The sequence below is a fragment of the Carassius carassius genome, chromosome 42 (genome assembly GCF_963082965.1).
Source record: "Carassius carassius chromosome 42, fCarCar2.1, whole genome shotgun sequence".
Classification (NCBI taxonomy): Eukaryota; Metazoa; Chordata; class Actinopteri; order Cypriniformes; family Cyprinidae; genus Carassius; species Carassius carassius.
In genome coordinates, this window is record NC_081796.1 from 17,380,779 (window position 1) to 17,405,748 (window position 24,970).

The 24,970-nt window shown below is 36.7% G+C and overlaps 1 protein-coding gene across 4 annotated transcripts; it reads right to left on the bottom strand.

Moving 5' to 3' along the window:
• Positions 1-345: 345 nt before the first annotated feature.
• Positions 346-15,076, bottom strand: LOC132124109 (ligand of Numb protein X 2-like). 4 transcript variants are annotated; one of them, XM_059534938.1, is made up of 13 exons: positions 14,929-15,075; positions 14,233-14,309; positions 11,943-12,475; positions 9,454-9,677; positions 7,795-7,932; positions 7,502-7,701; positions 6,145-6,513; positions 4,454-4,633; positions 3,935-4,112; positions 2,872-3,097; positions 1,908-2,066; positions 1,316-1,357; positions 346-855 (listed from the first exon to the last, which is right to left on the bottom strand). In XM_059534938.1, the coding sequence occupies exons 3-13, from the start codon at positions 12,344-12,346 to the stop codon at positions 720-722; spliced, it is 2,256 nt and encodes a 751-aa protein (XP_059390921.1). In that variant the 5' UTR covers positions 12,347-12,475; positions 14,233-14,309; positions 14,929-15,075; the 3' UTR covers positions 346-719. The 4 variants fall into 4 exon arrangements, with proteins under 4 accessions (XP_059390921.1, XP_059390920.1, XP_059390922.1 ...); XM_059534937.1 differs by lacking the exon at positions 14,233-14,309 and having other exon boundaries at positions 14,929-15,076; XM_059534939.1 differs by lacking the exons at positions 1,316-1,357; positions 14,233-14,309 and having other exon boundaries at positions 14,929-15,076.
• Between the last annotated feature and the right edge of the window lie 9,894 nt (positions 15,077-24,970).

A 24,970-nucleotide genomic window follows, 5' to 3' on the forward strand; every position in this document is an offset into this window, starting at 1 on the left:
CACTGATACATTTTTTTAAAGTTACTTTCTTTTTTCCTGCCAGATGGTGTAGCGATGGCATTTACCAGTGTGAGCTAATGGGGATATGCTTAACCAGCCAAACCTTGAACTCTTGCCCGAAGATGGTAGTAAATGCAAAAATCCTCCATGAGATATTACTGCAGATCTTTTCAAAGATTTTCTAAAAGCATTTTGAATGGCAAATATTTATCCCATCATTTAGTCTCTAGAGAGCTTGGAACTTATTATCATTAGATGTCTTTAAGATTACTGCAGCAAAAAGGCTGGATCAAATCTGAATATAAGTAGGTTTAGAAATCATTTCTACGCATCAACTGAGGCTTAACTCTTGTATCCTCACTGGGAAAGATTTATTAAACAGCTGTGCACATTCATCCATTCATACTTGCACACATACACTTTTGTTCGGTCTCTCTTTTACACAAACATAGATCACATTTAGAGATACCTTGTATATAAAACCTCCGGTAGAGTGGACTGCTGATCGGCAAGGTGAGGGGAGACCTTAAGGCTGCGGGGCTCGTGGGCGTGGCAGGTTTTCTAAGGCCTGTTTTATTCAGCATCAAGTAAAAACGTTCGATTTTCTGAGACTCTGACTTTGACAGTATGGTGCCTCCGTGGCAGAGAGTGGAACACATGACCATTAGAACACACAGATATGAGCGCTGTCTGAGGTGAGGCATGGTGTACTGGCGGGGTTAGATCAGGCTTCCTGGCCAGGACACGACGGTGAGCGCTACCCTGCTCCGCTGCTCCTTCAGCATGGGCACCAGGGCGGAATGACTCATGCCAGACGTGGACAGACTGTTTACAGCCACTATCATGTCACCACACCTGAATGGAAGACAAACACCTGTTTATGTGGAAGAGAATGATGTTTTTAATTAATCAGTCATAAAAAAACACAACAGTTGATTTAAATGAATCGGTAAAAAGAACTCACTGTTCACTCTCAGCTGTCAATTTGAATTGGTTAAGTGAATCACCAGCTCACTGAATTGGTTGATTGTAATAAAGGGATTGAATTATGACAACTTGATGAGAAATTATGAGGTCAAAAAATAATAAAGCAAACATATGCATTGATAAATTGTTCACAATAAGATCATTAAGATGCATTTAGCAAATTGTAAATGAATTTTTTTTCTCTATAGCCTGATTCGGACGTTAATTGTTTCCCATATGGACGTCTGTAAAAATAAATTTACATATCACCTCAATAATAAAACTTATGGATTCGGATGGCGATTTTATTTTCTCACAGTGGAGGAGCGAGTTCTGTGATCATCTGAACCTGGGAACGTGCTGTTCACGTGGCCAGTCACATGATTGTCTGCTGTAAATAAAAGAAATTTTACTTACAAATTTATACTTATTATTGTATATTATTATTCCAAGTATATTTTATAATATATAAATTTTATAATAAATAATCCTATTTATTATCATTTAAATCTCTTGTTTAAAAATAGACGGGCTATAGTTCTGTATAATTATACACAATATGTATCTGTTCATAATAATACACATAATAAAGACCCATTTCGAATGTTTACGTGCTTTTCTACTCTTTCTGCTCCCAGACGCTGTGGTGAAGCAGTTTTGTTATTGTAAATTATTTTCCAGCATTTCAGAAATAAATGTGTATGCAAATTACACAGAAGTACAACGTCACCTTACGGTGTTCGGGAGTGCTCAAGAAGTGTTTAAACAGTGAACTTTGATTTGATTTCTTCTCCTAAAATTGACCAACTACCCCCTGTAAATGGTGAAAATCACATACGTCCCCGACAAACAATTACTGTCCGTAAAAAAAGTGCTGAAAGTGCTTTATCATCTAGGCGTGAAGCATTAGGTCATTGTTTATTGTTTGTTTTGTTGCTCACTTTAGACGGCCATCGTAATAAGCGGGTGTTCCAAGGACGATAGTCTTGATAAAGAATGCCTGGTTGCTGTGGTTTTCCTCATAACCTCCAACAATGCTGAAACCCCAGCTCCCAGGGTGACTTCTGCGGAGGACGATCTCATGACTGCTATGCAGGTAGCTGTGAAAGAGAACCAAAAAGACAAAGAACCATGTGGAAAAACAAGTGACCATCTTCAGGAAATCACCCCCCCCCTCCCCATCTGTTTTATCAACCAGAAGTCAAAAATTGTATTTCAGATTGCTTAGAAACTAGGGGACAAAGAGAAATATAAATGCAGAAAATCAGAACCACAAAAGGAGAAACAAAGAAAAACAGATGCATGTTGGTAGAAGATGGTGGTTTTGGCACAATGACAGGCGGGGAGAAGGAAACAGAAGGGTGCCAAAGCAGAGGGGACGGATGATAAGTGACAGAAGGGAGGGCAGAGTAAAAAAGGAGGGAGTGAGACCGGATTGAATGGGAATAGGTCAAAAATGGGCTAGGAGCAAGTTATCTCCACATGTACGCTTCATCTGATTATCTGCAGCTGTTGATGTTTACATCACGGCACAGCCATAATCCCCTCGTGGGTTAGCACTGCATAAAGCTGCTGATCCAAAACACAGCAACACTACAGATTTTCGTCATCAAAATAGCTGCATATTCCCCTTCAAAGCTGTTTCCTCTCAGATTTGGATGGAAAAAGTAGGTGAACCTGGCATGCTGGTAGTCCTGTCCAGATTGCTTTGACTATTTTAGGGTTATTTGGATCAGTGCTCAGCAAGGTGAGAATGCTATTTTTAAGCCTCCCAGTGGAGTTCAAAGAGAGCCAATTGGACTCTTTCAAAAGTACATCTATTTTAATAGCCCTGTGTCGCTGATTTCATTCATCAAACGATCTCCAACTTGAGGTTCTACTAAATCTGATTGACTGCACTCTTACCTGGGAAGTCCAAGCCACATGACCCATGATGGAGACCAGCTTGCGTCATATTCGTTTTCGTGAGGAGGGAGAAGTTCTTCGTCCAGACCCGGTTCTTCAACTGTGTTGACCTCTAGTGCCCTCAGCTGGACAGAACAACATGCAGCGCTGGACTTCAGAGTGCCCACTGCTTCACTGTGGCTCAGGTAGGTCAAATCTTGACCATTAATACTCAACAGTACATCCCCTGAGCAAAGACAGACAGCCACACAGAGAGGACTGTAACACAGCTGAAGAACTTTGGAGGTTTCACAGGTGCAGTGCACTTCATCACAGACACATGTGTTTTCCCTTTAAAAAACAACCTTCTGTGTTTTTTTTTAACCAAACACCTACAGAAAAACCAGTTTGGTCTGATTCCCAAAGGAATGACTCAGTTCTTTTTAGTCATTTAAACACATGCAGCAAAATCAGTGTAGTCTAATTCTCAAATGAATGACTCTAATTACTAATTTCTTTTTAGTAAGCCAAGCACATGCAGCACAACCAGTGTAGTCTGATTCCTGAAGGAGTCAGTATATCTTAGTGAATCAAATGCATACAACACAACCAGTGTAGAATGATTAGTTGGTTCTTTATATTAAATCAAACACATAAAGCGCACCCAGTGTAGTCTGATTCCTGAATGAATGACTTTAATGAGCTGGTTCATTTTAGTGAATCAAACACATACTGCTTACTAACTGAGACTTGAATAAGTGTCTCTAAAAAGACTGAAAAACCACTAAATACACCTTTTGTGAGAATTGTTTTAAATGTATTTATTGTTAAATTCGACTCATTATTTGGAGTGGAATCGCATTTCTTTTTTCCTCTTTATTTGAAAAAAAAAAAAATCCCTAACAAAAACCAACATTATTTTTCCCTTTTAGAATAGCATGAACCAATGAATCATGCATCAGACCAGGAATAAGTATTAAGAAAGTAAATGGGTTTAATGTTGACAGTAAGTCCATAAACTTGCTTAGACCTGGGTGAAGATGAATGCTAATTTAAGAAAAGGATTTGGGTTTAGGTAACTTACCACGTTTGATTCTTCCATCACGTGACAGGCAGCCATGGGGCTGAACGCTCGTTACAAAGATCGGCAGCTCTCCGCTCTTGCTGCCCCGTCCTCCTGCAACAGTCATACCCAGAGACTCATGAGGCTCCTTCTTCACAGTGATGTGTTTCTCCTTACAGGTCACACACTGGGACAGATCCTACAAAATACAAGCATCAGAGCATCAAATCTGCATCAAATTCGTTTCAGATGTGGAGAAGGAAAAAGTGAAGCCCATCTATAAATTGACACTCTGATCGGCTCTCAGTAGAGTGCTGTTCATCTTCCCAACGGGATCAGTTCTACTCTAACTTCGTAGTTGATCTCATAATAGATTCAACCAGGAGTAATTAAGGTTGTGGTCTGAACTCATGGAAACACTGGAAGCTACCCAGATACTTCGAAAATAGGGCTCCCTAATTATGTCTCCACGATGCTAAAATAGATTCTGCAACACACACAGACTTGCTCTCGCTCTTGGCTGCAGGCATTTGTACTCACTCTCTGGGTGGAAGACCTGGCAAGGTGCAGACTTGGGACAGGGCTTGGGGTCGCAGTGCAGGGAAGGGGCGGAATGTGTTCATGGCTCCAAATGTCCCTGGTCAAGGTGGAGCCTATGTGAACAGCCACAGTCTGCTTGCTGGACCGGCTAATCAGCAGATTAACTCTTTCTCCACTAGCCTAGAAGATGACAGTAGGCGGTCAGTATAAAGACCTAATACTCTTATATTGAGTGTCCAGGGGGCTTTATATCCAGCAAAGACAGTCTGCTGTCTGCCAGTGCTATTCTTAATAATGCTTTAGCTGCCCTTTCTCTGTGTGATCGGGACAACTAGATTGGAGAAATCAGCTCATGTAGACATAAAGATACTATCAATCACATTACCCTCTGAGCAGGGCAGCAGAGACCGTGTCCTAGTGTCCCAAACAGGCACTGAGATTTGCACAGAAAACAGCTGTTTTATTACGAGAATATTTATTAGAGGAAACTAGATTTTTATTTTCTGAAGAAAATGCTAGCGGTGTTGCCAGAGCAGAAGTCACCACCACGCTAGGGGTGGTTGTCAGGATGAACTATGTGGTTGCTAGGGTGTTACTGACAGGTTTTCCAGGCTCTATATATGACTGAAACTCTCTTTCAGAGTAAGTCTATGCATTGTTTTCATTCAGTATTTCAGAATGCAGAATATATTGGTAATTATATTTTTTTTAGTGGCCAATTTTAGAGATTTTCATATTGTATTTTTTAAAACTGACACTGTGTTAACTGTGTTCATTTAATAAAGCTCAAATAAAAGATAAATATTACATGGAAAACTTAAACTTACAAAAACTTAACTGAAAATTAGAAGTGTTGACTTGGCATGGGATCTAACTGAAATAAAAACTATTTTAATTGAAAAATGCAAATTAAAACTAAAACTGAGAGCACCCAACTAAAATGACAGTGAAACTGAAAATATGAAAATTAAGCTATTTTAAAATATGAATATATTATATGAATAATACTAAAACTACAAAGATAATTAGATATTACTAAAATAAAATAACAAAGATGTTTAAATTACCTTTGCCACAATATATGGCTCACTTAATATTTAACAACATGCTGAAATAAAATAAAATATAAATATTAGAAGAAAAAACTTGTAACATGTTGCCATGACAGCTAAATTAAATAAGAAAATTTTTATTTCTAGTACTAAAATAACTAAACTAAAAAAAAAACCTAAAGCTAATTATGAAATAAAAAATAATATAATAAAAAAATCATTATAAAAATCATGAGCAAATAACAAAATTATTAAACTTACAATTAAAACTAAAAATATTCAAATTAAGTTAATAAAAAATATTATTAAATACTATAATACATAAATAATACTCAAAATAACAAAGGTAATTAATACCTTTGCTGTCATCTATTGCGCACTTAAAGTTAATGTTTAACAATACTTATAATTGAATAACACAGTTAAATGTAAACTTTATCAAATCTCAAAATTAATATCCAGATTTTATACTTTATATTAAAATGCTGTGATGCTTAAATTCACTTTTAGTTTTTAGTTTTTTTTCATTTATGTAGCCAACAGAGTATAGATTATTAATATCAGCCATTTATCAGTTAGCAGGTTTGCTAGTATCTTTATGTTGACCTGAACTGCCCCACACACATGCTTTCTCTCTACCTGTATAATCTGAGCTGCTTGCTCAGGGGTGCCGTGTCTCAGGTCATGCTCGTTGACGGCCAGCACTCTGTCGTTGCTGCAAAGTCGTCCATCTTTAGACGCTAACCCTCCCTCAAGCAAGTCCAAGATAAACACACCAGCTTCATCTGTACGCCGCACCAGCTTGATCCCCAGCTGCTCTGATGATTCCTGCTTGTGCAGGGTGATGCGTATGCTGGCAGGGCTGCCCTTGGGTGTAGCTGTAGCCACGGGTGCCCTGGCAGAGCAGCGGCGCTCTCTCAGAACCGTCAACTGCAGAGTGGCGCAGGGACGGGACAGTGTAGAACGAGCAAAGCTATGGGGCACGTTACTGATGTCTACGTTGTTCACCTGCACAAAAATCCATAAAATGCAAAGATCAAATAATGAATGTTGTTTTGATTTGTAAAAATGTCAATAAAATGCTTGGCATTATATTTACCTCAGGAAGTCTTTTGTTATATTATGCATTATTTCAGATTAACCTATTATTAATGTCTTAATTATATAATTACTACACTTGGGATCGGTAAGGTTTTTAATTGATTTTGAAAGAAATTCTCACTATAGAATTAAGACATATAGAATATTATAGAATATAGAATATTCAATATATTATAGAATTAAGAAATTCTCACCAAGGATGCATATATTTGATAAAAAATACTGTACAAATAGTAATATATTTTAACACTTATTTTATTCATGTCATGTCAAAGGTGAATTTTCAGCATCCTTTATTCCAATCTTCAGTCTCCTGTCATTGGTATTCAAGAAACATTTCTTATTATCAGTGTTTAAAATGGTTGGGCTGTCTAATATATTTTTGTGGTAACCATGATACATTTTGTTCAAGTTCTCTCTGATGAATAGAAAGTTAAAAAAACAGCATATATTTGAAATATACTTTTTTGTAATTTTGTAATTAATTGATAAATTTAATGCTTAATAAATCTATAAACTTCTTTAAAACAAAAACAAACAAAAACCCTGACTCCAAAATTTGAACAAGTGTAAGTTAAATCTCCTAATAAGTTTATATGAGATCCACCATTTACATGATATACCTCAACAGTTCAAACTGAAAAAAATAATAATAAATAATCATTACAAAGTAGAGAATTGCCTTTTCAGTCAATGCATAAAGCTTAAAATATTTCTGGCTCAAAACGACTTAAAATGATCGAGCACATATTTTGGTGAATGGCAGTTTGAAGAATGCTTTACTGCTTTTATCCATGCAGATAGTGATTCTGTAGCCACTATTCAGGGCTGATCTGTAAATCGCAGTAAAAACGGCTTTTTAAATCAGAGATATTTTGAGACATAGCAATAATACCTGAAGTATTTGGTCACCGGCCAGCAGCCGTCCATCTCGGGCTATAACACCGTCACGGTACACCTCTTGTATTACCACATTTATCAGGGGGGTCTCGTTTCCACCAACAATACTTATGCCCAGCTCTATGTAGGGGTTTGCACGATGAACCTCAATAGTTGTGATTTCTCCCTCAGGTAGAGATGGAAGTTTCACACAACCTGAAGAACAAGCCGTATAACACCCAAACAAATATATTTTAAGAAACAAAGTCATTATATGGTTTAGTCTAGGACTGTGTAATATAATCATACCTTCTTCAGCGGAAAATCGCAGAGTTTCAACAAAGTCCCATCCCGAAGAGGCCGAACTGCCAGTGCGGAGAAGATGGATGCACGGGTTGCTGAGAGGACGCTTCACGCGTGGAGGGGCACACTCTAAACCATGGACACCTTTAAAGGACAGAAAGACAGATGAAAATATAAATTTTTTACTCTATTAAACATGATAGTCACCAAAGAGAATTATGTTAGCTTAGCAACATGTGCTAATACAAATCTAATGGAATAAACAAAAAAAAGTATTGATAAAAACTGGTCCATCTAATCTAAGATGGACTATTTCACCTAATGTTTGTGAATGCTATGTATATTTTGTTTATAAGATTATTGTTTTAGCTTAGCAATATGTGCTAATGCAAATCTCTATTTGAATGGACTGTGAGTAACAGTTCAAGTTAGTGACCAAACTGCTGATTTAAGGGGTTTTATTTAAGTGAAGTGACATTCAGCCAAGTATGGTGACCGATACTCAGAATTCGTGCTCTTCCCAATAAAATGTATAGTCATGGTGAAGACTTTGGTAAGAGACAAAATAATAATAATAATTCCGGGGTATTTTTATTGTTATTTTTAATGGAATTTAAATTTTTCAACGGACTAAGGGAATAAAGAAAAAGGGGGAAAAAGAAAAATAGTAAAAGTGGTACTAAAATTTGAATATATTGTAATGTGAACTATTTTCAAACATTTTTATTTTAAAATATGCTCACAATCACTCTTAGGATACATTTACATGACAATGATGTAGTCAAAAATTGAAACGTTTTTCCCTTGCATTTTTAAAAGTTTCACGTATACATGATAACGTTTTCAAAATGATTTGGGTTTACATGTTTGCGAAATGGCCAAAAACGCTGTATTATGTATGCCAGGCCAGTAGTTGGCGCTGTCACCTTGTTAGTAAACAGGACCATGTACTCCGCCATTGTTGTGTATGCTTGCCTTTAAAATCGACACCTACTACACATTTCTACAAACCTACCACATAGTACGCACGCACCTGACGTCACCGGTTTCAAAAATTCCCGTACTTAGCCTAGTGTTTACACGGAAACGACAACGGTGGCGTTTTCAAAAACTTGCACTTTGTAACCCATTTTCAAAAATATATGCATTTTCAGTCTCAAAAATGCCATCATTGTGTAAACGGGCAGGCAAAACGCATAAAAAGTTTCCCGTTTTTGGCTGAAAATGTTGTCATGCAAACGGCCCTGTAATCATATGCCTAATATGTCAAAAATGGCTCTTTTAATGTTATGTGTCATCGTAACTTACGTTATGAATATACATAAATTATATAAGATATTTTCAGTTCAAAATGGCAAAATTTGACCAAAAACTTTAATACATCACAGAATATTAAGCTAAATAAAATCAAACCAAAACGGCGAATGAAATTCAGGTTCTGTGACCAGTAAAGACCTGCCTTCTTTGATTTGATTGGCCATCTCAAACATTTTGACTGTTAGTCCACTGAGGCAGACCACTCATTTGAAACCTTTTGTCATTCTAACAATACAGAGCTCAGTGTGACTGAGTGAAACAGAACAGCCACGAGAATACCAATTCTTATAAGTGTCAATTTTGCTATATCTGATTATTGGTGGTTGCGGCCCTGCTTAGGGTACTCACTTTCTTCTTCAGTGCTTTCTTCAAAGGCAGGGTTGTCTACACCAGGCTCTTCTGTCCATGTAGGACCATTGTTGCATGCGTTGGATTCAGCAGGTGGTGATGGTGTACTCTCCTTCATCTCAGTCTGGGGGGATCTGGGAGGGTTGGTCGCCGTGACCCTGTCATCGCCTCCTTCCATCCGTGTCTGCTCCAGCTTTGTTCGCTGACTGTGTGTTCCAGGACACCTAGACCCACACACACAGATGCAAACATATAAACACAATAACTGAAATATTCGAAAGGCTAGGTACACAGAGGTCCAGCTGACATTAAATGGAAGACAAGGACAAGAAAAAGGAAGCAAATTACACACAAGAAACCTTGCACTACATCCTCAGGGCAGATGCTATTCCGGTAATTGACAGTAAAGTAAAACTTCTGATATTGTATTCCCAAACCCAGTCTAGTGCAGTGTTGTTTTCAGTATCATACTATTATAGTGTATTTATTAACATTTTAAATTAGCTTTTATTTTTTATAATTTTCTGTTTTTATTTTTATTTACATTTTTTTTTGTAATTTTCTTTAATTATTTCTATATAGCTGTAATTTGTTTCTTTTTTCAGTTTTAGGTTGTCAGGGCAAGTTTAAGTTTTTCATCTGATATTTTTTATTTTATTTAAGCTACCTTTATTTTTTCTCGTTAACAAAAACAACACTAATTCAGTGGAACTACAGAATCTTTCTTTGCCTATGAGCTTGGATGATTTCAGCATTTCACTAACTTGACTGTCATCAAATTAACAGCACTAATTAATTACTATATGCATCAGTGGACAAAGACTTGTAGGATAGTATTACACGCTGAGGTCTCATAGCATAACAAAAAAGCACCAGATTGTCAACACAGCTAAGAGAAGACGGATAATGCTGGCAGTAACTCTCAGCCTTCTCCTAGGAAGGAGTTAGTGCCTTGTTAAGGTTAATCTTCTTTGGTACTCTTTCATTGAACTATGAATAAAACATTCTTGGAATAAGTGTAAATTATTTTAGGAGCATAGATGATATGACAAAACTTTAATAAGTTCCATTTTCATACTTTTTTTTTTTTTTTTACAAAAACAGATGATACTCTGCTGTTTTATCCTTCGATTTGTGGACTTAGTCAACTTTTTTCAGCTCACGATTGGCTTCAGACATCAGACTCTACACCAAACACTTAGTAGGCCAAGACCTTCAGTTCATCCAAAGGCACCATTCAATCCTATCTTGTGCATCAGAACTAATCTCAAAATTTATACCACTCTCTCAAACTACACAGTCCTGCCAATTCTTAGTACAAAATACCTTACTAAACTCTGTAACTCACCATAGCTCTGGGTTGCCCTTTGCAGTCTCACAGAAGAAGTGGTTGAAAAGGTTTCTAGAGTTAAAGTTTCCCAGCATGGCTGTAGAGAATATGAAACTGCTGCTGTCCATTGCATTACACTGGACCGACTAATCTCCCATCACATGACAAAGGGGCAAATAATCCCCAGATGGGAAGTCAGATCAAGCCCAGCAGGCTCCACTCACAAGAAAGTGACTCCTAAAGTCACTGGAAGATTCAGTGTCTAACTCTTACAGATACCCGAGTATGATATTTGTTGCTACTGCATGTTCTGACTCAAAAGCCCCTCAAACATGTTTTTATGCACAAGATAAATTTATAATTGCATGAAACTGGAGTACATTGTATATTTTTGTTTTTTATAATTATGTTTTTAAAAAAGGCACCAAAGAGTATGACTTCATTATCTCATCCTTTGCAGTGTCCAGAGAAATTTTGCATGCTCAAAGTCTAGTGAGACCACCTCTTAAGCCGAGCAACAGACAGACGATGCATAATTGTGTCAGCACAGGAAAGAAAAAAAAGAAAAAGTTCTGTAAAATGGCCGAATATGGTTGGTTGCTTTAAATGCCAGTCTGATGACTTGTTTAACTGATTGGTTCTTGGCTGCAATGGCAGCAAGATTTTACACTTACAGTCCACAGTGCTGTGTTCAATACTGTATGTTAAAGGTAACCATTATGTTTGCATTTACACATTTGGTAGTTGCTTTTATAGAAAAGCAACCTATATTACATTCAAGATATATATTTAATTCAAGAAATATATATATATATATATATATATATATATATATATATATATATATATATATATTCTCAAATATTTTGCATTGTCTGGGAATCAAAACCATAAGTTTGGCTTTGCCGGTTTAAACTACACTGTAAAAGTTGATTTAGCAAAATTGTAAATCAGATAAAGAATATTGGAGTTTGTTTACAAGAAAATACTAATGCAAAATTTGACCTTTGATTCAACATATTACTGGCCATTTCTTTGCATTTGCAATTTCTGAGTGAATTTTTTTTCTGTTTAAGAATACAACCATAGCATGATTATTTCAACAGATTTTGTATTGAATATTCACATGAATATTCATGAATATTCATGAGTATTTTACCTGTGTTTGAGATGTGCCTCCAGGTCACAGCGTGGCATGCTGAGGGAACAGGTGGGCGTTAGCGGACAGGTGACTGACAACTTATCCAGCAGCTTGTGCACCAGAATGCTGGAGCGCCGGCAGACCTGCAGCTGCAGATGCGCGCGGTCCAGCGGACAAAAGTCCCGTTCCTGTAGAAAGCTGCGCAGGCAGCGTGCACAGAAGGTGTGGCCACATGGTGTATCCAGGGGCTGAACTAACGGCTGAAGGCAGATGTGGCACACCAAATCATCATCCACTTCCAAACGATAGTTATAAAGATGGTTCTCCCAGGCGCGGTGAATCTGTCCACATTCTGAGCACAGGGCCTCCAGAAGAGCTTCGCTCACCATGCCCGGGTCCACTCCCTCTCCCAGAATGTCCATTACGCTCAACTTCGCCTAAACAAACACACTCAGTGGCTTGGTTATGAAGGGCATCCGCCCCATGGGCGTCATAGGCTGTGCGACTCCGGCAGGGGACGGCCCCCCCCTGCTAGACGGTGTGACATCACTCTGAAGGAGAAGAAGTGAGGTAACTGTTCTGAATGAGAGAATGTGTTTGTGTGTGTGCCATGTGTTGTGAGGATGAGATTATGTTGCAGAGCAGTGTGGGTTCACTCCTGCACATTAATCTGACAGTGTAATCTCTTGCTCTCTCGCCTGGAGCAATCTTTCAATCCCGCAGAGAGAGAATTATCTAGGATTGAGGCAGGGAGCACAGAGTCAAGAGGTTTTGATGTGAAAGTGAGAATGGGGGGCAAGAGAAGAGGACAAAAAATATAGGTACTGTGTAATTTCAATGGATAACTTTTGTTCAGATTGGCGGGTGGGTGCAAACTCATTCAAGTCATTTTTTTATAATTAAAATTATTCCTCTGAAGGCTCTGTTTATAATTTGGATACATTGCAGATTTAAAGGAACGGTTCACATTCTCTCTATATTTACTCACCACTGAGATGTCAATTCAAACCTGTTTGACTTTCTTTCTTCAGTGGAACACAAAAGGTGAATTTCTGACGAAAATCTTTTCATTACAACAAAGGTAAATGACTGGGCCTCCAAAAGAGCACCATAAATGTAACATCAAAGTGATTTGTGTGCTGTATTTCAAATCATACACTATTTTATTAGCCATTTTCACAGCAAATCCAGCTAGTCATACAGGAGTGGAAAAACACGAGGTAAGTAAATGTGACAAAATGTAAATTTTTCTGTGAATTAGACCAGAGGTTTTTAAACTGCGCCCTGTGAAAAGTCTACAGAAAAAATACATATATAAATGAATACATTTGATAAAAAAAAAAAAACATGATATGAACAAATAAACAATACATCTAACAGTACATTAACAATAGTGAGCAGGTAAATTTTTTATAGACCTTAGTCAGGGTTGCACCATATTTAATCTTTGACAGGAATGAAAACAATGCTGTGAGGGATAGAAGTACAGTGCATTCAATGAATTGTCATCGGGAATGGAAAGTTGTGAATTATGATCGTATAGTGCGTGCCATTACAAACACTGTAAGTCTATCCCTCACAACCTTGTTTATGCCATCTAACCTGTTTAGGTTCTATGTAATAAAAACTAAATATTTTCCAAATAATATATTGCACACATACATTTTTACATTATAAATTGGGCCTTTATATATAAAAAATATAGATCTGCCTTTTTCAATTTTAAAATGGGGGTCCCTCATATGAGGATGATCAAATTCAGGGTCCGTAGCCTCGAAAAGATGGAAAACACCTGAACTAGACCTCTAATAATTTGCTTTTCAAGGCCACAAATCAGCAGGGGGCATTCTAATGGGCCAGCGATTACTATAACCTTCGCCTGTATTCACAGTATCTGACAGCTATGTGTCCATGAGCAGCCACACGCTTGGTCTGGCGACAGCATCTCCATGACTACCTGCCTCTGTTTTTATCTTGCAGCTGGACATGAATAAAACATGAGGACACAAGGCTTCTCTGTTCCCACTACAAAGCCCTGTCAACGTTTCATCAGACACATACCCATGCTCACTCGTCACGCACACTGTAAATGTCTTAATGAGGATAGTCTGATCTAAGTGAAGCAGCTTGTGCTTAAACCTCATCCACTGATAGCATGATGTGGGACTTCATTGCATAAGACTGGAATGCTTAATGGCCTTTGGGCAGCTGCCATTGGTATTTCTATTCTATGCTTGATTCTCTGATGAGTTTAAATCACAAGGGAGTGTTTAGATATTGACTGCAATGGCTGTTCAAGGCCACTCACTTGTTGTATCCTTGTATCTTCAGCTGCTTGTCACTGTTCTCACTTGTAAAATGGCACATTCATGCTTATCTGGCTGCCTGGCGGATGAAGAATTAAATGTTTGTTCAGCTGAACTGACATACCAAAACAATGCAATTAATGGTTGATCTTTAAACATCCACAAAGGAAGCAAACAATATCTGACATGTTCCATGTAGAATGATATGCACATCTCTAAAGTCTTTATTTTTTGAGCAAACGGCTTTCAGAAGCAATGACAGGTTTCCATTCTGCAGTCCAGATCTATTCACAAACCCCCATTTTTGACACCCATCACGCATTGCTTTTCCAAATCAATACACTGACTTTTTTTTTAAAAGAAGGTTGTACATTCACTAACAGGTAGGCAACAAAAATAAATTAATGCAGGGAGGGGGAGGAGAAATAACGGCGCTTTCTCTCTTGAATTAAAATGTCTGTAGATGCCACCTGCATGAACTGTGTCGTTAATAAGGTGCACCCAGTCCGGATCTATGACACACAAATATCGATATCTCATAATTTTATTTTTTTAATTTCATTTTAACGTTTACTATCTCTCTCTCGCTGTCTGTGGCATCGTCTGTCCAATAGGCGACAATGACATCTAACTAAATGCGTGTAACGTTAGTAATAAAGGATCAGCGGGTTAAAATATGAGTATTTTAATAATATTACCTGTTCGCGTTCCCCTCGGATGGTGTGAACTCTGGAGAATCATGGAGCTCAATCACATCCACCGCGGCTTGACCGAGCCGCATCCGCACTTCAAAACACCCCTGAATCTGTCTTGTAGCGATGCCCGACTCGTGAAGGAATGATTCTTTGAGTCGACTCTTTTGAACGAACCAGCTGAACCGATTCATAAAACTGGTCTGGACAGTTAGTGCATGTGTTGGACTGAATCGGCCCGAGCTTCTATCGGGTCAAAAAACTACGTGAAGTTGAACTGAGAACCGTCTCTTTCAAAAACGTCCATAAGGTGATAAAAGTATTTGGAGTGAACTGAGGATTTGAATTAAAGGTCCCGCTTTTTTGAAGCTTTGATTGTGTTTACAGTGTGCAATATAACATGTGTTCATGTTTCGCGTGTAAAAAAACACAGTATTTTTCACACAATTCACCTATCTGTATATACCGCTATTTTCACTGTCACAAAAACGGAGACACCCCTCGCTGCAGACTGTAGCGCGGTGACGTCACGTCCGTACTTCACGTATGTAAGTCACCTATGTGTTTACCGCGCATGCGCTTGTAATTTGCATTGCGTGATGACGTTAGTTGTTTTCGCGTCGTGCGTGCATTAAATCGATGCGCATAATTAACAGAAAAGAAAACTCTAATAAAATGTGAATGTATTAAAGAACATTAAGGTGTAAAAAAAGACAGGAAAAACAACCATGTTTAACCATGTTTCATCTGAGGTAAAATCATACGGAATTAAAGTTTATTCTGTAATATCTGTGTAGTAGTGTGCACTTTACTTCACTGTGTATAGTGTAATATTACACTTTAATGGCTCCTTATATTTCTTATTGAGCTAGTCAAAATTACAACAGATAAAGTACAGTCGTCGGCTCTAATAGTGCAGATGGTAAAATGTGTGTTGTTCACAATTTGATGCAATCGATCCGGGTCCGAATCTGCATTTTGACAGTTTTTTTTCTCCCTTTTCAAATTTCAAATCACATCAGAAAAGCATTTATTTTAAATAAAAACGAAGGAAATAATCAAAAAGTTGTGAGGGAGGGCTTTATTGTCCTAATATGGTGGCATCCATTTAACAATTTGAATTAAAATTATAATTTATACAGTAATTATTGCATACTGTTTTATAATGTACTACAATACTGAGGTGCAGATAATTGCCACTATTTGCAATAAGTAATATAAATAGGAGAAAATCATGCTATTTTAACAAATACAATCTATAGCCATTTGCACTTAGTGTAAATGGCCACTGCCTTTCTTATTTTAATCTTTCTTTTGCTATGCTTCTTGTTTATCTATTTATTAACTATAAATTTGGAAATTTTTCTTTTGCTTTGGCAATTCTGCATGTGAAACATTTAAGCCAATAAAGTAGTTTTAAGTTCAGTTGACTACATACAGTATATTTTTAGTGTCTGCATCCCATTTTATGCAAGGTGCCTCAAAAAAAACAAACTGATGACAGTGATCTTTTTTTATTTATTTCAAAGAACAAAACAAAAAATATAATTGTATATACAAATATAGATTAAGACTATAGACATGACACAAGAAAAAAAATCTGAAATTCACCTCCATCACTGTGTAACGAGTGGAAATAAGTGTGGCCCCTTTAAGAGCTGCGCGCTCCCTGTAAAACGGTCTGCACTCTGTATGATAATATATACAACCGCGACTCGAATCCCCCATGTATGCGGGTAATTTCTGTTTGGAAATCATTTTGTTTTAATCTTGTTTGTTTGTTTTGGTAACGCTGTGGACGGTGGAACATGGGACGGACAATTGCCCGAGTTCGATTGGAGAAATAAAACGCGAGTCGTTGTTAAATGTCAATCGCCTCAGTGAGTCTGTCTGGCCTAATAACTTTGTGAGCTATCCATATTTTTTCCCCCCTCCTGACACAACGCGTTACAACTGATAAAACAATAAGCCAAGCAGTAGCCCTCAAATTCTTTGAATGGATAAAACCCACACAGGACTCTCCTCCTGCGATTCCTCACACAGCCAGGTAGACAGTCTTTAAATATCTCACTGCACCGGAGGCACTGGGTCAGAGAACATGACGCCCGGAACTCAGGTTGTATTGTTCAGACAATGCACTCCAGTTCACGACACCTAATTTACATAAAAGAACAAACAATACTAAAGCAATATTAAATCATTTTGAAGAAAGGCAGAAGAGCCATACAAGGAAAATATTTTAAATGTATTTTTAAATATATTATAGCATGGTGTTAGAAAAAGTGTTATTTGTTTTGTCTGTAAACTACCTAAGAGATTTAATTTATAACCAGCATTAACATCAACTAAATTAATACATTTTGTCAAGTCAAAATTTAGGTTGGCTTGGCTTGAGAAAGCATGGCCTGAAAGTTTGAAGTTTTTTCAATTTGAAATTTTTACAGTTGAGGGCTATACAGTCTGTCAGAGAAAAGAAAAACAGATAATTACAGTACTCTAGCCACATGAAGTGGGTCTCTTCTCTGAATTTCTTCTCACTGACAATGTCCCCAAAAAGTCATATTAAGACATATGAAGGTCAATTTAAGAAGTAACACTTTACAATAAGGTGTCATTAGTAGTTAATTTATTAATTAACATGAACTAACAATGAACAATATGTGTTACAGTATCTATTAATCTTTGATAATGTTAATGAAAAAGATTACAAATATGATATTTTTTTGATCAATGGCATTACTTACATTAATAAAGTCTTTCTGCTCTATTTTTAGACATCTTTAATGGTTCATTTTAGGCGAAATAAGACTTTGAAAGACCAGCATTCGAATACTATATCATAAAACATGTCATAAATGTTCGAAATCGCACACATTTGCAATGACACTCTCTATGATTATGACCAAAGCATTCTTACAATTAAAAGCAATTTAAACGCAATTTTTTAAGAAAACAAAAGTAATATCTCTCATCCACCATACCTTACGAACATCCGGAAGTGAATGAACCTGGATATGCGCATTAATGACAGTCAGTACGGCGCACAATCATATTTACGGTAAATACATATACGTTACTTTGCATGCGCGATAAAAACATACGTCACGTACATACGTGACGTCACCGCGCTACAGTCTGCAGCGAGGAGTACTTGCAAAAACGGGGCTGATGACTTCCTTGTTCTATAAAGTCCCTCCTTCAGAAATACGTAACGAGTTCTGATTGGGCCAGCGGTTCCTGTGTTGTGATTCGACAGGAGCTGAGAGCAGACTGACCTCCTGGTAACGCGATTGGACTAGTTTTGAGAAGCAAGTGGGCAGGAGCATGTGCTGGAGATGTACTTATAATCACAGGAGCGTTTTTACTAACGAGATGCGCATGAAAATCGCATTCGTTTTTTTGCACAGCCCTAACATCTAGTTAACAAAGCTAAACAGTGTTGCCCTTTGTGTAGTAAGTTACAGAAACTGTTAAACGCACCAACTTAAATAATAAAATATACTTACCAGTTGTGGTCCATAAACAACGCCTTCTCCAGACAAAGAGGGAACTGCTCCATCTTTCAAGAATAATCTTTTTGCGAATCCGGCATTAAACTGATTGAGATTGAGGAAGTTGTCCTCAGCAAGCTGTCCTCTGCAAAATTGTCCCGTAGAAGCAGTTTTTGTAAAAAATAGGCTAACGATTGCGTCATAACCAGCGACTCTCTGTCACACAGTAGAGAAATTACCGTATGGACAGGAGGAGAAGCTCTCAGGAAATCTTGTACTGTCTATGAGGCTATCGGGGGAACGTGGAGCGATAAAGTCAAGGGAGATAATTAATCAGAATACTTACCAAAATTTGCTCCTGTTCACACTCGCCTTCTCTGGAAGATTTGGTGGGTGATTCAGATTTCTCTTGGCACAGCGATTAGAAGACTTACAGGTTGCGCACATGACATTTACGTCATCAAGCTCAGTTTGAGTCTGCGCAGTACGCCCGACCCCCAGGAAGTGATTGCTTCTAATTGACTTCGCTTGTCTCCATTGAATCCAATGGGGTCGCTGTGTCCATTTCTTTTACTGTCTATGGTTTCAACGACATGGCAAACACAGACGCAGCTCTTCCTTCTTCTCCATCGGAGAGCAACAAGACCACGCCCCCCTTTTTGTGAATTCATGTGGGCGGAGGTTAGTCAAAAAACTGTTTTAGTGACGTCATTACTGCAGAAACTAGAGGGCTGTAGTCCAAACGGGTCGTTTTTTGTAGGCGAATTCTGTTAAATAAAATATCTCGCTTGGCATTGAACTTTGAGCTTTGGAATTTTACAGATATTATTTATACTCTAACAACATCATTAGACACTAACTAAAGTTTAAAACATGGGATCACGAAGAAGGGGACCTTTAATAAATCACTGAATTGCTGAATAGCAATAATGTTACAAATAAAATGTTCTGAAAATGTTTATGACTTGAGTAGGCTATGACTTTATCAATAAAGGCAAACGCAAACCAAATAGGTTAATTTATTATTTATTATTTTTTTATTTTATTGCAGCCAAGAGATTTAAATGAATTTTATTTTTGCTTATTGTAAATGCAAGTTATATTTAAGTTCCAATTTTGGATTTCCTGGCTTAAGTGGCTAGAATTTTTAACTGATATTACAATAAGCACCCTTGTTTATTAAAACTTAAGCGAAAAAAACATAATAAATCGCGTTTTGGGACATGCACTGGAAAGTTTTAGAGCATTAATATGCCAAGAGATCATGTAATGACGTAAAGAACTACCGAATCATTCTTGAACCGCTTCATTCAGACGAACTGTTCAAATGAACCGATTCGAGAAAATGGATCGGCGTGGTATGCAGGGTGTTTTTTTTTTAAATATTTTTTAATTAAACAATACAAATATAAAAAATTTAAAATAGGCAGTCCAATTAAAATAAATAAATACAACATAAATAAAGACAAGATAAAAACGAACGAATATACACAAAGAATTGTTGCCTGGGTAACAACATCAAAGATTCAAGATTCACTTACAAAATAAAATGGAATAAACACTAAAAAGTCTGACCAAAATGTTTTTGTGTAGGAGCATTGCCAAAATAAATGAAAGAAATCTTCTTCAAAAGAATTACAAAAACAGCAACTAACTTCAGGTGTCTGACTTATATGTCCCAATAAATGCTTTAGTTAGGTAACATTTGTGAATCAATTTAAATGTTATGATTATTATTTTTATTATTATTATTTTACTTTATCAGTAAGCAGTTATCTGGAGGCGGGCACTCACGCTGTCAATCGTATAGCAGGTGTGACAATTTAGGTGCCTGATTGAAATGCGATCGTGGAACATAACGTCAGTCAAATTCATGTTTCGACCTTGTACTTATTAATTATATAATACAGAATGGTTTCACATTTTTAATTTTACTGTAATGCTTATGTCAGCAGCTGACGTAGGTTATATTTTTACATCTGTAACTTGGGTTAGGATTGTGATCAAGGACTAAGTCAAAGGGGTCCTTATTTAGGTCCTCGAGTAACGTTACAAGACTGACTTACTACAGGTGAAATTTTGCCAATACAATACAGTATATAATTAATCTTAGAAAACAATTACTGTAATTGACCGAAAGGTTTTTTTTTTCATGGTCCATAGCTTGTAGTAAATTTGTAGTTACAAGGCTGACTTAAGGCGGGCGTACATGGTGCGAATTCGGATTGTCGGAAGATCGTATGTCCACGCACACAGCACGAGTGAGTTTATCTGAAAATCGGACGAGATGATATACGACACGATTTTACAACCTGCGAATTCCAGAAGCAATCGCACGAAGTTTATAGACGCGTTCGACTTGAAGCACCGCTGCACGCACAGAAGGTATGACATTAAAGTACCGCGAGAGCGCTAAGAGAGCACACATATCCAATGCATTCGAATCGCTCTCGCGGTACTTTGATGCCATACAGGTGATGTCATTCTGTGCAGCGCTGCTTCAAGTCGAACGCGCCTAATATAACTGCTCTCCCTCTCCCATAACTGCATATACAATATTGATACAAGCCGTGACTGTTTCCTACACGTACATGTTATTTTTAGCAATAGGAAACCGGGACGTTTGGTCACCCTGTGTGTGTGTGTGTTCTTGTAGGTTTATAAATATCTGAATTAGGTATTACAATGTAAACATGGTTTGTGAGGACAATTCCTGTGCCCTCGTAAACCAAATGGCTTTAAAAAAATACTATACGGTGTTTAATAGAAATTTTAAACATGCATTTTCCGTAATGGATAGAGGTAGTGTATGGGGATATACAGTACAAAATACCGTTACGTCTATGGAGAGTCCCTGTAAACTACATATGCGTGTGTGAGAGAGAGCGCGTGCGAAAGAGAGAGAACTAAAAAGCATGGTACACGTTGCTAGAAACATCATACAGCGCTCGCTGTTCCTGTCAGACTTCAGCGAGTTTATCCACCTGGTCAATAGTCCACATTCGCCGTGGCGCTGCCGTGTTCGTGTTTCTTCTTCTGTGGTTTTCCTAGTTCGTTATTGGTCAACTTCAGATAAATCAACAAATCGGCTCGTTCAACTGCACACATGTCACAAATTCAAACCGATAGCTCATGAACTTTTTAGACATGTTTAAAAATGATCGGGAGGTCGGGAAGTGCTCGTAAGCCACTCTGCTCGGCTCGAATTGCATCGCAAATGATACGAGCCGTGACCATACGAGCATACGCGATTTCCACACGATTGAAAAAAATCGCATGCGAACTTGTACGACAGCAAAAATCGCACCGTGTACGCCCGCCTTTACTACAGATTCAATTTTGCCATTATCTCCCTTACTTTACTTGCAGTACATAATTATTCTTAAAAAACAATTACTGTAATTCACCAAAATATTTTTCCATATTACAAAGGCTGGAGTACGTTTGTATTTACAAGACTGATTTACTACAGGTGAAATTTTGACAATATCTCCCTTACTGTATGTACAGTACATAATCAATCTTCAAAAACAATTACTGTAATTGACCAAAAGGGTTTTGTTCATGTTTCAAAGGTTGTAGTATGTTTGTAATTACAAGAGTGACTTACTACAGGTGAAAGTTGGCCAACATCTCACTTACTGTACATACAGTGCATAATTATTACTGTAATTCACTAAAATGAGTTTTTATGTTCCAAAGGTTGTAGTACATTCCTAGTGGCCAGAATGAATTACTACAGGTGAAAGTTTGCCAATATCTCCCTTACTGTACATACAGTACATACTTATTCTTATAAAACAATTACTGTAAATCACAAAAAGGGTTTTTTCATGTTCCAATGGCTGTAGAACATTTTTTGTTATAAGACTGACTTACTACAAGTGAAATGTTGCCAACCTCTTCTTTACTGTACATACAGTACATAATTATTCATAGATAGCAATTACTGTAATTCACCATAGGGGTTTTTTATGTTCCATAGGTTGTAGTACCTTTGCAGTTACAAGACTGACTTACTACAGGTGCAAGGTTGCAAATATCAGCCTTACTGTACATGGAGTACATAATTAATCTTCAAAAACCATTACTGTAATTGACCAAAAGGATTTTATCATGTTCCAAAGGCTGTAGTACATTTGTAGTTACGAGACTGACTTACTACAGGTGAAATTTAGCCAATTTCTATCTTACTGTACGTAGGGTAGATAATTATTCTTTGAAAACAATTTTGTGGTTTGCGGGGACTCTCCATAGGTGTAATAGTTTTTATACTAAATAAACTGTATTTTCTATCACCCTACACCAACACTACACCTAAACCTACCCCCTCACAGATAACTAATGCCAACTTTTGAATTTCAGAAAACACTGTTTTGTTAGTTTTTTTTTAAGCCTTTTATTTTACTGGGACACAGGAAGTGTCCTCATAACCCATGTTTATGTTGTAGTACCCATGACATTATACACATTTGTGTTCTCATAAACCATATATACCAGTACACACAAATAAATAAATAAATAAATAAATAAATATGAATATAAATATACTGTAGAATTTAAAAAACAACAAGGAGCGTACTTCAACCTTTAGAACATGAAAAAGTGAATTAGGTGAATTAGTTTTTGATTAAAATATTTCTGTGATGTACAAGCAGTAAATTTTAGTAAGTCAGTCTGGTCATTACGAATGTACAGCAACCTTTGGAAAAAAACACTTGGTAAATGTCAGTATTTTTTTCTAAGAATAATTATGCACCGTTTGTACAGTAATGGAGATATTGACAAAGTTTCACTTGTAGTAAGTCAGTCTTGTAACTAGGAATATACTACAGCCTTTGGAACATGAAAAAAAAACCTCTTGGTGATTAACGGTAATTGATTTTTAGGAATAATTATGTACTGTATGTACAGTAAGGGAGATATTGGAAAAATTTCACCTGTAGTAAGTTAGTCTTGAAACTACAAGCATACCACAACGTATAAAACATAAAAAACCCTTCTGGTCAATTACAGTAAATGTATTCGATAATTAATTATGTTCTATATGTACAGTAAGGGTGATATTGGCAAACTTTCACCTGTTGTAAGTCAGTCTGGCCACTAGGAATGTACTACAACCTTTGGAACATAAAAAAATTTGCTGGATTACAGTAATTGTTTTTTTTAAATAATTAAGTACTGTATGTACAGTAAGGAGAATTTTGGCAAAATGTCACCTGTATTAAGTCAGTCTGGCCACAAGGTTTGTAATGCAACCTTTGGAACATAAAAAACCATTAAGGTGAATTACAGTAATTGTTTTCTAAGAATAATTATGTGCTGTATGCACAGTAAAGCTGATATTGGCAAATTGACCCTAGTAATATGTCAGTCTGGCCACTAGTAATGTACTACAACATTTAGAACATAAAAAACCCTTTTGATCAATTACAATAATAGTTTTATATTACTATTACTGTATTGATTTTGTTTAGCTTGTTTGTTTTGCTGTTTGTTTGTTTGTTTATTTGTTTTCCCTGTTTGTGATCCAAATTTATGTACATTTTGCATATTCTAATAAAAAAAAAAAAAAAAAAAAAAGTTGATGTTGGCAAAATTTCACCTGTAGTAAGTCAGTCTTGAACTACAAAAGTACTACATCCTTTGGAACAGGAAAAAACCCTTTTAGTGATTTACAGTAATTGTTTTTTAAGAATAATTATGTACTGTACGTACAGTAAGGGAGATATTGGCAAAATGTCACCTGTAATAAGTCAGTCTTGTAACTATAAAACGTACTACAACCTTTGGAACATGAAAAAACCCTTTTGGTGATTTACAGTAATTGGTTTCTAACATTAATTATGTACTGTACATACAGTAAGGGTGATATTGGCAAATTTTCACCTGTAGTAAGTCAGTCTTGTTAATAAAAATGTACTACAACCTTTGGAACATGAAGAAAACCCCTTTTGGTCAGTTACAGTAATTGTTTTTGAAGATTGATTATGTACTGTACATAGAGTAAGGGATATATTTGCAAACTTTCACCTGTAGTAAGTCAGTCTTGTTAATAAAAATGTACTACAACCTTTGTAACATGAAGAAAAACCCTTTTGGTCAATTACAGTAATTGTTTTTGAAGATTGATTATGTACTGTACGTACAGTAAGGGATATATTTGCAATATTTCACCTGTAGTAAGTTAGTTTTGTAACTAGTGGTGTACTACAACATTTAGAACATGTAAAACCCTTTTGGTGATTTACAGTATTTTTTTAATGAAAAATTATGTGCTGTACATACAGTAAGGGAGATATTGGGAAAATATCACCTGTAGTAAGTCAGTTTTGTAATTACATGCTTACTACAACCTTTGGAACATGAAAAAAAAAAACTTTTGGTCAATTACAGTGATTGCATTTTAAGATTAATTATGTACTGTACATACAGTAAGGGTGATATTGGCAAACTTTCACCTGTAGTAAGTCAGTCTTGTAACTAAAAACGTACTACAACCTTTGGAACATGAAAAACCCCTTTTGGGGATTTACAGTAATTGTATTTTAAAATTA